At 36.5% G+C, this 12,931-nt stretch overlaps 3 protein-coding genes across 8 annotated transcripts; all 3 read left to right on the forward strand.

The window, feature by feature from the left end:
- Positions 1 to 1,089: 1,089 nt before the first annotated feature.
- Positions 1,090 to 4,170, forward strand: LOC137711132 (uncharacterized). Of its 2 annotated transcripts, XM_088695425.1 has the most exons (11): positions 1,097 to 1,372; positions 1,461 to 1,630; positions 1,723 to 1,787; positions 2,093 to 2,133; positions 2,228 to 2,316; positions 2,427 to 2,540; positions 2,736 to 2,813; positions 3,253 to 3,318; positions 3,614 to 3,694; positions 3,803 to 3,911; positions 3,966 to 4,170. In XM_088695425.1, the coding sequence occupies exons 1-10, from the start codon at positions 1,255 to 1,257 to the stop codon at positions 3,908 to 3,910; spliced, it is 930 nt and encodes a 309-aa protein (XP_088551551.1). In that variant the 5' UTR covers positions 1,097 to 1,254; the 3' UTR covers position 3,911; positions 3,966 to 4,170. The 2 variants fall into 2 exon arrangements, with proteins under 2 accessions (XP_088551550.1, XP_088551551.1); XM_088695424.1 differs by having other exon boundaries at positions 1,090 to 1,372; positions 3,803 to 4,170.
- A 1,034-nt stretch (positions 4,171 to 5,204) lies between these two features.
- On the forward strand, positions 5,205 to 7,050 carry LOC137708826 (uncharacterized). Of its 4 annotated transcripts, XR_015963345.1 has the most exons (5): positions 5,482 to 5,621; positions 5,729 to 5,806; positions 6,558 to 6,613; positions 6,676 to 6,738; positions 6,827 to 6,843. XR_015963345.1 is itself a non-coding variant. In XM_088695427.1 (4 exons), exons 1-4 carry the CDS (start codon positions 5,372 to 5,374, stop codon positions 6,926 to 6,928), a joined length of 471 nt encoding a protein of 156 aa, XP_088551553.1. In that variant the 5' UTR covers positions 5,205 to 5,371; the 3' UTR covers positions 6,929 to 7,050. The 4 variants fall into 4 exon arrangements, 1 of the variants encoding a protein (XP_088551553.1); XM_088695427.1 differs by lacking the exon at positions 5,729 to 5,806 and having other exon boundaries at positions 5,205 to 5,621; positions 6,827 to 7,050; XR_015963344.1 differs by having other exon boundaries at positions 6,676 to 7,050.
- Positions 7,051 to 9,724: 2,674 nt separating this feature from the next.
- Positions 9,725 to 12,538, forward strand: LOC137711202 (transcription factor bHLH47). Of its 2 annotated transcripts, none has more exons than XM_068450412.2 (5): positions 9,725 to 9,864; positions 10,428 to 10,529; positions 11,337 to 11,455; positions 11,602 to 11,729; positions 11,948 to 12,538. In XM_068450412.2, the coding sequence occupies exons 2-5, from the start codon at positions 10,462 to 10,464 to the stop codon at positions 12,371 to 12,373; spliced, it is 741 nt and encodes a 246-aa protein (XP_068306513.2). In that variant the 5' UTR covers positions 9,725 to 9,864; positions 10,428 to 10,461; the 3' UTR covers positions 12,374 to 12,538. The 2 variants fall into 2 exon arrangements, with proteins under 2 accessions (XP_068306513.2, XP_068306512.2); XM_068450411.2 differs by having other exon boundaries at positions 9,793 to 10,011.
- The last annotated feature ends 393 nt before the right edge of the window (positions 12,539 to 12,931 follow it).

The raw sequence follows: 12,931 nt of genomic DNA on the forward strand, positions 1-12,931 counted from the left end.
CACTCCAGGAGAGCAACATCTTGGGTGTAATTGTTTTACTATTTTTCTCGCTACGTGATCATTATTTGATAAGTCACGGTACATTCGCACATTAATATTACTATGAAAAAGGTTAAAGAAAACATAGACAACTAACTTCATCGGCCTCTCAAACTGAAATATTCTTCCTAAAGTGTCATCGGTTCATTCATCTAACTACCAGGTAGTGCAACCTAGTACACAATTTGAATTAGACCCCTTTTTTTTTATTTAGAAAAACTAATTAAAAATGCTTGAAAACTTTGAGTTTTAATAATAAGCACAAAATAAAGGGTAAAGTGAATAGTATCATGATTGACTTTTTAGTGTAAAAATATGATTTTTCGTTAAAGTAAACAGTATCAGGAACTTTTCGTTAAAATTTTTTTTTTTTTTTTTTTTTTTGAGAAATTATTTTCACTCTGCTTTTCCCTCAGACACTCCTCTCATATATGTTCGTTGATATTTTTTTTTTATTTTGGGAGTTTTAACGAAACATTTTCAGTACTGTTCATTTTTAACAAAAAATAATATTTTTTCCTTTCCCCATACTATTCACTTGTACTTTTGAAATATGAATCATTTATTTTTTCAATCCAAATACCGTAATAAAAAGAGGGAGTGCGGAGTAGATAAAAGACTAACCACTTTTGAAATATGAATCATTTATTTAGGGGTCTAATATTGAGGGGAATCTAGCATACAACGGGACACTTTCATTATTTTCCACGTTATGTGCCCTAATGTGATGTAAGAAAAAAGAGCGATATCCCTCGACACGAACAAAAATCTCCTCCTGCAATCACTGGGCATAATTACATCAAATTGGTGGCAATGGTAGTTGTCAAAATAGTTTCATGTGTAAGAATTTAATAAGTGAGTTTTCAGTGTGGCAAGAAGACGTACAATTGGTTACAAACTTAAAAAAAAAAAATTTAATCTATTGTATTATGACAGTTGATATATCAAATTGTGTTTTCAACACGTTATAAATTTCTTGTATCACATAATTAATTTGATAAAAACGACATTCTATCATCTCAATTCTTTTTAAATTTTGACCGACACCAACTTGTCTTGTATTCTATTTTTGGTTAAAAAAAATAAAAAAATAAAAAACCATTAACTCAGCTTCTCCCTAGCTTAGGAAATTTCCAGTCTCGGAGTCATTGTTGAGAGATGGCGACGGCTAAATGGCGGTGATGGGTTGGATGGTAGCGCCGACGACGTGGTAGTATGAATTGCTCCAAGACCGTAGTTTTCATCTGGCTCCTCTACGCCTTGCTCTTCTACGCTCTCTTCCAAATGGCCCTCCGGAACTCCGACTCCTCACGCAATTACACCTCTGCCTCCGGTAAATTCAATTCCTTTTCCCTTCACTCTCTCACTATTTTCTGTTTGGTTCCCGAGAATATTTCTTAAATCACAATTTCCGGCTTCAGATTCTGTAATTTCGAACAAGGAGCGGAGGTCGGCATTGTACGATCAGATGGGTCGGGATTTGGCTGAGCACGGACCGGTTTTTCTCAAACACGGCGGCCAGACCTCCCAGTCTCTGCCCCTTTCTGATATTTTTACTATCAGGGATGGATCTGTAGCACCTGTACTTAAGGTAATATTAATTAATTGATTAATTAGTTGATTAAAGTTTTAAACTTTGGAGATTTGGCTAATTGGGTTTTGTCATGTGTGTGTTATATGTAGGCAGCAAATCCTCCTGTTCGTGCTAATGTGTTGTATCTGAGCACACAGTACTCGCTTCCGATTTTGTAAGTATTTGGCTTTGTTTCTCATAGTTTTGTTCTTTCATTGTGTTTTCGGGTTCAAATTATCGATGCTGATAGGGAAAGAAACCATTTTTGAGCTGATATTAGCAATGTTTTTGTTGTGTTGATCGTTGATTATATGTGTGAATCGGAATTGAGCGTAGAAGTGAAGTCGTCCACATTAAAGTTTAGAAATTTTGTTTGGGGGAGGTGTTTTACTGCAAGATTACAGGATTAGGGACAATTTTTATAGCTTCAGCTTTTTGCTCTTTCGTTAATGTCGTGCATTCGTGGTTGGCTTGTTGCAGGAAGGCGCTCAAACCTGTACTCGATCCTTACTTTGATGAAGGTAAGTTACTTTTGACAGATTACATGATCATAGCCCAAGAGTAACAGAGTAGTTTGTCTATTTTTCAACTCTCACTATTTACCATCTTGGCCAGCGATCTGGTTTCAGAACTCAAGTTTATATCATTTTAGTATGTTTCATGCCTCGCATCATATTTCACCTGTTCCTGCTACTCCAGATGAGGTAAACTGTACTTTTAGAGCCATTTTTGTGTTTCTTAACATCATTTGCTTTCACTTATACATCGGTTTGGTATCAATTTTGAACCCTGTATTTGTTTTTTCTTTCCTCAGATTGAAGCTGAAGCAGCTGCCGTTAGGAATACTGCAGAGGGTCTCTGCCCTTTGAAAATTGTCTTGGACAGGGTGGTCTTAACTTCAACGGGTGTGCTTCTTGGGTGCTGGCAGGTTATTTTCCTTAACCTATATACTCACCTTTTTCTTTCTCCCGGTCTCATAATGTATGCGAAATAGGAATATATAATCCTTATAAATATAGAGTATTAGAAAAGTTTCAATTTCATAACCATCAAAGGAACGATATAACCAAGAAACTATTTTCTGGAATCACTCTTTTGTATTTACCATTGTGTTTTATTGTAGGTAACCTCTGGATCAGATCCTGTAACCATTCGAGAAAAATTGAGGACCGCGCTTCCACGTGCACCAGAAAAGCAACTTGTAAGAACCATTTATCCATCTTAGTTCATTTTAAACTAGTACAGTATCCCAATACTATGCAGACTAAGAGTTGTCAAGTTTACCAATAGAGTACTCTTAATGACTTGAGATCATAGGAGAACTCAAGCTTAGGAACCGAGGTTTTAACGGTTTAGATATGTTTGAAAGTGAACGATTGCAATGCTTGCTTGAGGTGACCATCTCCTGTTATGGAACTTCTTCCTTTCTGATTCATCTTATCGGCTGCCTTACTTTGTTAAACTATAAGAACTACATGGTAAAAATCCTGATGTGGAACTCATTGTGGCATCACATATCTCATCGTCATAACCTGGCCTCATTAGGACGTTATGAAATATTATTGGTAGACTGACAGTGAAAATCCTCCCGTATCTTAAGCTTTTAGCACTTACTAATATGCAGCCATTGTCTCCTGCAGTATGATGCTGCTATTCTTCATACTTCATTTGCAAGGCTTCTTGGTCACCCCAAAGCATCATTCACGGTAGTACATCGAATGACTCTTAGTTGCCTATCTCTTTGCTTAGCATCATATGTGCGTGTTTTCCAATTTATTAGGTAATCTTTTGAAAGTTTGATTCCCAATCTCGCTTCTACTTTTCCCAGAAACTTGGCTTGTTTTCTAATCACTTTTCAATTTTCATAGTTTGTGAAATTTGACAGTTCTAGAGTTGAAGAAACATGTCTCATCTCATATCATTCTAACATTGATTGCCGTTATAACTGTTTACATTTATGTTCTGTTGTTTACGTAATCTTGTCGTTTTTGTCATTTTCAGGTGCTATCTAATACTTCAGAACAAGTCCACTTCTTCCAAGAGCTTGTTAATCGTCTAAACAATGAACTCCAAGGATTTGAGGTGAGTTGTTATGCCATATATTATCACTATACATACGTGATTCATAGTATGCGTGTATCCATTATATATTTCAGTCTTCCAAGGTCCTCTGAAATCAATTGAATTCAGGCTGTGGTATCTGAGCTCTGGTACGTCGAGGAATTTGACGTTTTGGCTCTAGCATTGAACGGAAGAATGAAGGTTCGCAAGTTTCAACTTGGCTGCTCAAGAAGTTGACATCACGATTCGCCAATTTCACAAGTATAAACCCAAAACATATCTTCACAAGGATATTCCCTCACAATATCTCACATCACATGCATATATTGTACATTTCCTTCAGGTAAAGAACACTAGTTATAGATATGTCCTTAAACCGTGTTTGTTTTACAAGTTAGTTTTCCGTCGAAGCACGTTCTCCATGTTGGCGTGTGAATTCGCACCTTGTTCTGAACTGAAAATCTAAAGAAAATAATCGATGGTGTGGACTTGATGAACGTTTCTCGAACTTGAAAGTACCTTATGATAAAGGAACGCGTAACAGCATATTTGATGTGAGGCATGGAACATGCTAAAATGGTACATACTTGAGCGCTCAAAGCAGATCATTAGCAAACAGAAACGGACGCATTACGGCATAGGCACGCCAACAGATGGTAGAATGGAGCATTTGGCCGGAAACCAACCGGAGGTTAGGTCAGGGATGTGTTTTTCAGGCCATAGCCACTCTGCAGTTGTTAGACCAAACACAACATTGGGCTAAATGCTATTTTTTAGGTTTTATTCCTCCCCAAACCCAACTCAACCCATGATAAATGTGTGGGTTAAAATCTAAAAGCCGAATAAAAGCCAAATTCCCCTGGAGATTTAGGTGCAGTTTGGGATTAAGGTGATTAAAAAAAAAGCTACTATGAAAAAAAGCTATGAGAATTTTTGGTGTTTGGTAAACTTTGAAAAGCAGCTTTGTTTCAAAGTTTGGGGTGAAAAAAAGCCCAAAACCTGAAACTGACAAGAAGCTGTAAATAGTAGCTTCCAAAAACAGCTTATTTTCAAAACACACGGGTGAACAGTGTACGTTTAATGAAATATTGAATAACCCAAAACTGCCCTCCTTTCCCTTCACCTACGCTCTCAACTTTCAGAGCTCTCGCACATAACCCGAACCAGGAGAAAACCACTTGCTTGTTCGCTCGTTCTCTCGTTCCAAAAACTAGCGATCTCTCTCGTTCTCTCGTTCTCCAGGTTTCTCTAGGTAAGCTTCTCTTGTAAAAATTTGTTATTTATTTGTTTGGATTTTTCAAATTGGGGATGGGGAGATTAGGGAAAGAGGGGTGGGAAGAGCAAAGGGATGAGGGTATGGGTGTCGGGAAAAACAATTGGGGATGGAGGGTGGGGAAAAATTAATTGGGGAAGGTGATATGGTTTGTGGAAAAAATTAATTGGGAAAAAATTAATTGGGGAAAAAATTAGGGTTTGTGGAGGAAACAAAAAAAATTGAGAGAGAAGTTTGATTACTTTTGTATTCGTTTTTTTAAAGAAGGTCTGCTGGAAATTAAGTGGGCAGTCTGATAGATTTTGTGTATGAACTTACCCTTGAGGCTTTTAAGAGTAAATTCGATATTTGTGGATTCGAGGTGTTTAGCGAAGAGTATAGAATAGTTGATGACGACGACTATTGATTGGTAGCTCTGTGTAGCAATGCTCGAGTATTGTGGGATGTATGAACTTGAATTTATGTGCGTACTTTACGTTCTGAACTGTGTTGTTTTTTATGCAAAGTGTAACCTTGACGATAAGTACAGGTACAAGCGTAATGGCATCTTGCCTATGCTTAAAAGAAACTTGGGAGTCAAACTGGCACCTCAGCGATGGCAGGACAATGCTGCCGACGGTTCCTTTGATGTGGTGTTAACATTCGAAGAAAAGGTTTTTGACATGGTTATTGAAGGTTGGTTTTAACTCCCTTCTCCTAGTTTTGGCTTGTATCTTCTAGATTTCAATAGTCCACAGTCATTCGATAATCAATTAATCAAATGCTCTTCTTTGTGTTGGTAGTGTTGTTTCTTGGCAATCTCTTTCTGTCGAGCTGTTGGAATATGACTTGCTGGTAGAGTTTGAGCTCTTAAGTTATAGGCATGCAATTTCTTTCAGCTTAACGTAATCATTGGAGATGGTAACAAACAACGATTGATATTTGAAATGGATTCTTTTTCCATTTGGGAAATGTAAGAAAGTAAGAAACCTTGAGTTTATAGGTTCCTAGGATTATTAGAACTTATACATACAACAGAGATGCTGGTTCTAGGAACTTGTGGTTAATGAATCTCAAGGAAAAGATAAAGTTTAAACCTCAAGAGAGTTTTTGATTAAAAAAAAAAAAAACATACTGGATGGTTGAAAGTTTCTGTTTAGTTGAGCATGTGGAAGAATTTATGTTGAACAGGAAAATTTTGAACTTTTAGGACACTGTTAAAACCTGAGTTGGACGGTAGGAGAGAATGCCGAAATTTGTTGGCTTGAGTTTGCCTGCTTTATACGTGGTGATATTTTTCGCAGAGAAGGCTGTAGGTGGGAGAGACTCTTCTAATGCCTAAAAAACAGAAATTGAATAACTTAACTGGGTTTTGATCAGATTTCTCTATGGATTTGATTTCATAATCGTTCGCTTGATATAACTCGCAAAACCAAATGGATCATACGAACTTATATTTGAACTTTGAACTTATAGTCCAAACTCTAACAGAAGCTTCAAAAGTATTGGCACCATCTACTTTTGTTCATCTTTTAGTTTTATGAAAACTAAAAGAAGATTTGTGCAGTTAATCTGTAACTTGAAGATGCCATCCTTGTTTGCTTGTCTGACCCGTGTGCAACAATGTATAAGATCTCAACAACCGGGACCATGCTCTTAGGAAATGTGTGCTGATAATCAACTTGGAGGTGAAAGATAACCACGAGGAGGCCATGCTCTTAGGAAATGTGTGCTGATAATCAACTTGGAGGTGAAAGATAACCACGAGGAGGCGGCTGTAGGAGCTCGTCTTGCTTTAGATCTTTACCAAGAGGTCTGTATTTATGGTTGCATCGACACCCCATAATCTGTAATGCAAAACAGTAATGCTGACGGGTACATTATCATTAATTGTTTTCCAGATTGAAGCAGCCGATTCGTGGGAGGAATCAGTTGATGATATTGTATCTGGTTTTGAGAAACAGCAACGACGGAAGTTAATGTATAGCATCTCATTTTATTGAAACTGTAATAATAGTCTGTTAGGGAGATTTCGAAAAACCAAGACCCGGTGTTGCTGATAACTTATGTGCACCGACTGTTCTCCCCAAATGTAATTCTTGCTTAAGCACCAGTTTCGATAATATCTTGATTAGAACGACTCTCCTACCGTACAGTTACTAATAAGAATAACGTCGTCGGGACATCTTGTGCCAAATTTATCTCGACCATCTGACATTAGTAAGTCAATGTATAAACGCATTTACTTTGGTTTCACCAACATTAGTAACTACATACGGAGGTATTCTGAACGTGATCGTCATTTTGATGACCCAGAGACTTTTGCGAAAAAAGCGATAGTAGTGATGATGATGATGATGAATATCAAAATTATCAAGTTGAAGGATCACATGAGATAGAGGCATTAAGAAATAGAATAGCGACAAGTTTGATGAATGCATCTAATTAGACTACTTTCAAGTACATTAAGGCCTGGTTTGGTACTGAGGTGATTCTGAAAAAAGCTGGTATCAAAAAAAGCTGGGAGCTGTTTTTGTGTTTGGTAAACATTCAGCTTCAGTTTTTTTTCACAGTTTTGGGTGAAAAAAAGCCAAAAACAAGAAGCTACGAAACCCAGCTTTGAAAAACCGGCTTTTTTTCACATCTGTTTTACATAAAAGTTTACCAAACACTATAATACTGCTTTTTTTTTTTTTCAAAAGTACTTTTACAAAAAAGTTTACCAAACACTCTGCTGCTTTATTTCACAGCTGCTTATTCTCACAGCACAGCAGAAGCAGCTTTTTTTCAAAGCACAACAATACCAAACCAGCCCTAACAATATTGTACTAATGAATCCTAGCTATTCACTCTAAAATATTTCTATTAAAGTAGTTTGTCATACTAATTAATATTTAAGATAAAGTTTATAAATATTTTTCTTCTAAAAATAAAATATATTTAGTAATTCACTTTTATTTGTTAAGAAAATTAAATTAATAGCACATCTAGTATTATACCCTTTTTGGTCATTTCACACAGTCACAGCTGTTTTACAAAAAAGTTTACCAAACATTATCATACTGTTTTTTTTTTTTTCCAAAAACACTTTTACAAAAAAGTTTACCAAACACTTTGCTGCTTTATTTCACAACCACTTATTCTCACAGCACAGCCGCTTATTCTCACAGCAGTTTTTTTTTCAAAGCACAGCAATACCAAACCAGCCCTTAGCCTAGAAAATGGTGTGGGCACCGCCAGTGGGACTCCATCCACATGGGCATGTCTCTTAGGATTCATTGAGTCCAACAACTGAGATCGAATATAATCAAATCTAATGGTAAAAAAAAATCTAACAGCCTAAATTTAAATCCAATATCTTAAATAATTAAAAAAATTATTTAACTCAAAATTCATCCAAATTTAGTGATTTTTCAATATTTATCGGAATTTAAATATTTATAGGTTAAAATGTTTATAAAATTAAATTATGATAGTGTACATAATTTTATTTTTAAATTACTTAAAAAGAAAAAATTAGCTTAAATTTATTCTTTAATAATCTCAGGCTAAAAAATTTAGGCCAGAAGCGTTAGAGCAGAAAAACTGTTTTTGGGCTAAAACCTAAATTTTTTGAGCTAAAAATTTTAGGTTTTAGCTCAAGGGTTGGAGATGGTCTTAAGGGGCTGATAAAACCCACACCCTATGATCGAGTTTGCAAATTCAAGCTCCAAGTAATCTCATGTGGAAAGAAACAAATCACTCGTATACAATGCTTCACCGTCTCTTACTCGAGAAATGTTGAATACGCAAATGCACGTTGTCACGTGTGACTTTTACTTGGGCTGGTGAGAGAATTATTACACGTGGAGTATCGGCTTGAATACCGAATACTTAGAAAAATCACTCGTGAAAAATGATGAAAATATATATATATTTGATATGTGTCAACTTGGGGTGACATGGATGTTCTCATGGATGGCACACGCCTAAGTTTTGCTACAAAACATAAAAATTGCAGTCACTTTCAGTCACGCTTGGAAAATACGTATGCCTCCCCGTGGATGCCACAAGCCTCTCTTGCCAAACAAGTCCTTGTTGTAAATAGCTTTTAGAAAAATAAAAAAAATAGACCGCTCACATTTTATTTGAATACAGGATTTTGCCCAAAGTCAATTGTCAAGTAGGCAATTAGTCACAATTGATCAAATTACGTGCGTGGACGAATAACTATAGCATGACAAATAGTCATCGATCAAAAACCACATATGTGTGTGTGGATGATTGACACTAACATAATCAAATCTAGTAGAGGAGAAGCTTTCTACGTATGAGAAGATTGGGGTGTTACGGTGACTTGTTAAACACTGCTATAAGTTTTGATTTTATCGCATAAAAGTGCACCGTTGACTAGATATATCACAACCTGACGTTCCAATTAAGAGAAAAACTTATATACATGTTACCAGCACAACATCCTCATGACGTCTCACATTAATAATACAAAATTAACGTAGAGAGGGTTTTACACAATTTTTATATCATTGGTTCATCATCCAGTGTTCGTGGTTCACTTGGGTAATGATAGCAAGATCAGCAATTTAAATTATATTTTGTAAATTATATGACGTGGTTGTTGATAATTAAATTATCATTAAGTATCAATTAATGTACTTATTTTTTATTAACGACACATCACATTGTTTACAAATATAATCGAAAAAATTTGATCTTACTGAGCATTCCTCTAATTAATAAAAACGGAATGGCACGAGGAGAAAGAAGTAGAATACAAAGGGACGCAAGCCAAAACTCACGAGAAGGAAGGTCACGTGGCAGGGTCACGTGTCTGGGTCCATTACACAGCAAGAAGGCGAGCACTCGGCACACGCTCTCCGCTGCCTGGTTTTCTCCCGCCACACTCTCCGTCTTCCTCCTCCCCTAAACGCCAAGCGTAGCAGTTAACTTATTCAATCCCTTACATTTTTCTCTGGATATGTAAAAATCCCCAATTTTCCTCAGATTCCTGAGCTATTTGTCTTCAAAGTTCCCCAATTTTTCTTGATCCAAGACTCAATTTTTTTGTTCCCTGCATTTCCGTCTGCAGGTAACTAGGGTTTAGTATCTGGAATTCTACATTTTCTGATCAAATTATGCAGCTTTTTGTTCGTATTTTTGTTCTTCTACTGCAAATATTTTTGATTTTTTTGATGTAGCGTCTCTGGCAGTACGTAATTCTGAAAAGCAAAGATCTTTTGTAGTTTTTGTTGGTTTTGGGTTTGATTTTAATGGCTAATTTTGAATTTTAATAGTTTTTAGAATCTGCTACGCTTGATTTGTGATTTTCAACTAGAAAATTGTAAATATATTTTCAATTTATTGATTTTTTAGTAGGGAATTGGGTAGAAGTAGTAGTTGGGAAAGACAAAACTAGGGTTTCACTTTGAATGTCGATTGCGTGCTTCGATTATGTTAATTCAGCATGTTTTATATAATGAAGTGCATTGTTGGGATGTTTTGTAGGATATAAAGCCTTATCCAATTCATCGAGACGATCATGGGTTCCCAGGATCCTGTGCCGGCAGCTGGCAAGGGTAATGTTGCAACGGAGGCATCAGTGCACAAGTAAGTTCTAGAGATCTTAAGTTTGGCATGATCGCATAAGTGTTGTTACGTGTGTTAGCAATTTTGTATTATCTTGATTGGATATAATTCTTGGAGTATAAATTAAACGTTGGAAGTTCATGTCTACATAGGAATGGTAGAACTTGCATTGCTTTAGAAACTTGATGCAAATTAGCGTAGCATCTGGAAAACGATTTATTAAATAAAAATTTATAAATGGGGTATCCAAAGGAGTGTTTAAAGATACACACGGTCTGTGTATGTTGTGGCACTGAATCACTGATATAACGTTTGTACCTGTTCAATCTACTTGACCTTCTGGAATGTTGGATGTGTTACTCACCAGTTACTGATCCTGAATTAGCTTTTACAGTGCAAACTAGTGATGAATACATTTTGGACTAGAATTGTAGAAAGCTTTGGTATTTGTGTGAAGGGAAGAATGCATATGGTTGGTAGACTCGCATTATCGAGGTTAAAGGTAGTGTTGACATGTAGCATATCTAATTGACCAGAAGATTCAAACAAGGTGGAATTCTCAACTTGATTAGAGAATTTGAAATATTGACAGAAGTGTTCACTTAGGCTCTATTGTCAACAAGTATTTGACTCCTATTGATAAAGCTGATGTATTTTGGATAGATGACTGCACTAATTGTTGTTATTACTATCCTATGCCAAAAGCAATTTGTGTGAAGTTCTTTAGAGATGTGGGTAAAACACATCCGGGATAGCATGGCTGTTTGTTTGGATAAAAAAGCACACAGATTTCTTGGTTAGATGTTTAGGAAGCTATTTGATGTGCAGGGCTTGTCCTGGAATAAAGAAACAGGGGAAAATTCCGAAAAGAATCCACAAGTCTGAGAGGGAGAGAAAGAAGCGTGAGTGTTTTAACGAGCATTTTTTGGAGCTGGCTGATGCTCTTGGTAAGTTCGTTTTATCTACAAGAATTTCACTATAATTTTGTTTTTGGCTGCAGTTCGTCTTACATTGATTTGTAGCTTCATTATTTGGTGTAATCATTTTTGATATGATGGTGGGTCGTTCTTAATTTGAGGTAACTCTTGTGCAGAACTGAATCAGCAGAACAGTGGAAAGGCCTCTATACTAAGTGAAGCTACTCGACTGTTGAAGGACTTGTTTGGTCAGATTGAATGCTTACAGAAGGAAAATGCATCCCTGTTGTCTGAATCAAATTATGTAAGGCATTTGACGTCTTTTTATTTTGCTACTTTTCATGTTTATAGAACATATACACATTATATGTGTACTTGTAGTTATCTTAGCTAATTCCCTATCGGTCTCTTTGGATCATTCCTCGTCCATCAGTGTTTTGTTAGAATGGAGAAAAACTCGTATAGTAGTAGTGCATTGTTTTAATCAATCATGTTCTCACAAGTTCTTCAATAATTGAACAGATGACCCTTGAGAAGAATGAGCTGAGAGACGATAATTCTGCCTTAGAAACTCAGATCGAGAAATTGCAAAGTGAGATACAAGAGAGGGTGGCACAGTCTAAACCGGATCTAAATGCACCACCTTGCACAGAATTGAGACCAGAAGTTGCCTCCCATTTTACCGGAAATTGCATCGGATTTCCCACTCAAGAACCCGGCTTGCAGCAACCACCTGCTGTCTTTGTTATGTCCGTCGGCCCTGATCTCCAAGCTTATCCACAGCCGGATGTCGCCCACCTCACATCCAACACCACCTCACATGTGAGCAAACCGCATGCTAGGTATCCAACCTCGGTGGATTCTTGGCCGTCCCAACTTCTCGGTGAGAAACCAACCGCAGGCAAAGGGTTTCGACAAATCCGGGAAAACGACCCTAGTATAATGTAAACCTTGTAATTGAAATGATTTATGTGCAATGCTTCACCTTTTGTTAGGTTTAATTGACAATGCCCTATATTTTGTAGTTTGTATATTTCATAATGTATGAAGAAAAAGGGACCAGTCCATTTTGTATGAAAATTTTATTATGTTTCAGGGTATTTTATATTTTAAGGTTTTTGACCGTTAAATCTTTGTTACTGTATATCTGAACAAAAATCTCAAAATATTATAGACTGAGCATGCTAGAAAATCCTCAAATTTAACATCCGTAGTCCTTGGAGGATTTGGATCCTCTCCCTGGAGATCTAGGGGATCAAGACACAAGGATCGTTCATCAAAGATCGTGCGGTCATAATTAAATGCTTTTTACGTAAAATGAGATTACTATACTTTTAAAAATATAAAAAACATTTAATTATGGTCGCACGATCTTTGATGAACGGTCGTTGTACCTTGATTCCTGGGATTCCCAGGGAGGGAATCCGGAGAGGATCCAAATCAGTCCTTGGATACTCAATTTGGTGTACTTTTAATTGACATTCAAAACTTCATTTGTCATGCATT

This window comes from Pyrus communis, chromosome 6 (assembly GCF_041283825.1).
Source record: "Pyrus communis isolate YQ-2024b chromosome 6, ASM4128382v1, whole genome shotgun sequence".
NCBI classification, from domain to species: domain Eukaryota; kingdom Viridiplantae; phylum Streptophyta; class Magnoliopsida; order Rosales; family Rosaceae; genus Pyrus; species Pyrus communis.

Coding starts and splice junctions, on each gene's coding strand:
- LOC137708826 (XM_088695427.1), top strand. CDS start 5,372: ATGCTCGAGTATTGTGGGATGTATGAACTTGAATTTATGTGCGTACTT. Junction 5,622..6,557: donor TTTTGACATGGTTATTGAAG/GTTGGTTTTAAC, acceptor ACAATGTATAAG/ATCTCAACAACCGGGACCAT. Junction 6,739..6,826: donor CTTTAGATCTTTACCAAGAG/GTCTGTATTTAT, acceptor ATTGTTTTCCAG/ATTGAAGCAGCCGATTCGTG.
- LOC137711132 (XM_088695424.1), top strand. CDS start 1,255: ATGAATTGCTCCAAGACCGTAGTTTTCATCTGGCTCCTCTACGCCTTG. Junction 1,373..1,460: donor CAATTACACCTCTGCCTCCG/GTAAATTCAATT, acceptor TTCCGGCTTCAG/ATTCTGTAATTTCGAACAAG. Junction 2,814..3,252: donor GTGCACCAGAAAAGCAACTT/GTAAGAACCATT, acceptor TGTCTCCTGCAG/TATGATGCTGCTATTCTTCA.
- LOC137711202 (XM_068450412.2), top strand. CDS start 10,462: ATGGGTTCCCAGGATCCTGTGCCGGCAGCTGGCAAGGGTAATGTTGCA. Junction 10,530..11,336: donor ACGGAGGCATCAGTGCACAA/GTAAGTTCTAGA, acceptor TTTGATGTGCAG/GGCTTGTCCTGGAATAAAGA. Junction 11,456..11,601: donor GGAGCTGGCTGATGCTCTTG/GTAAGTTCGTTT, acceptor ACTCTTGTGCAG/AACTGAATCAGCAGAACAGT.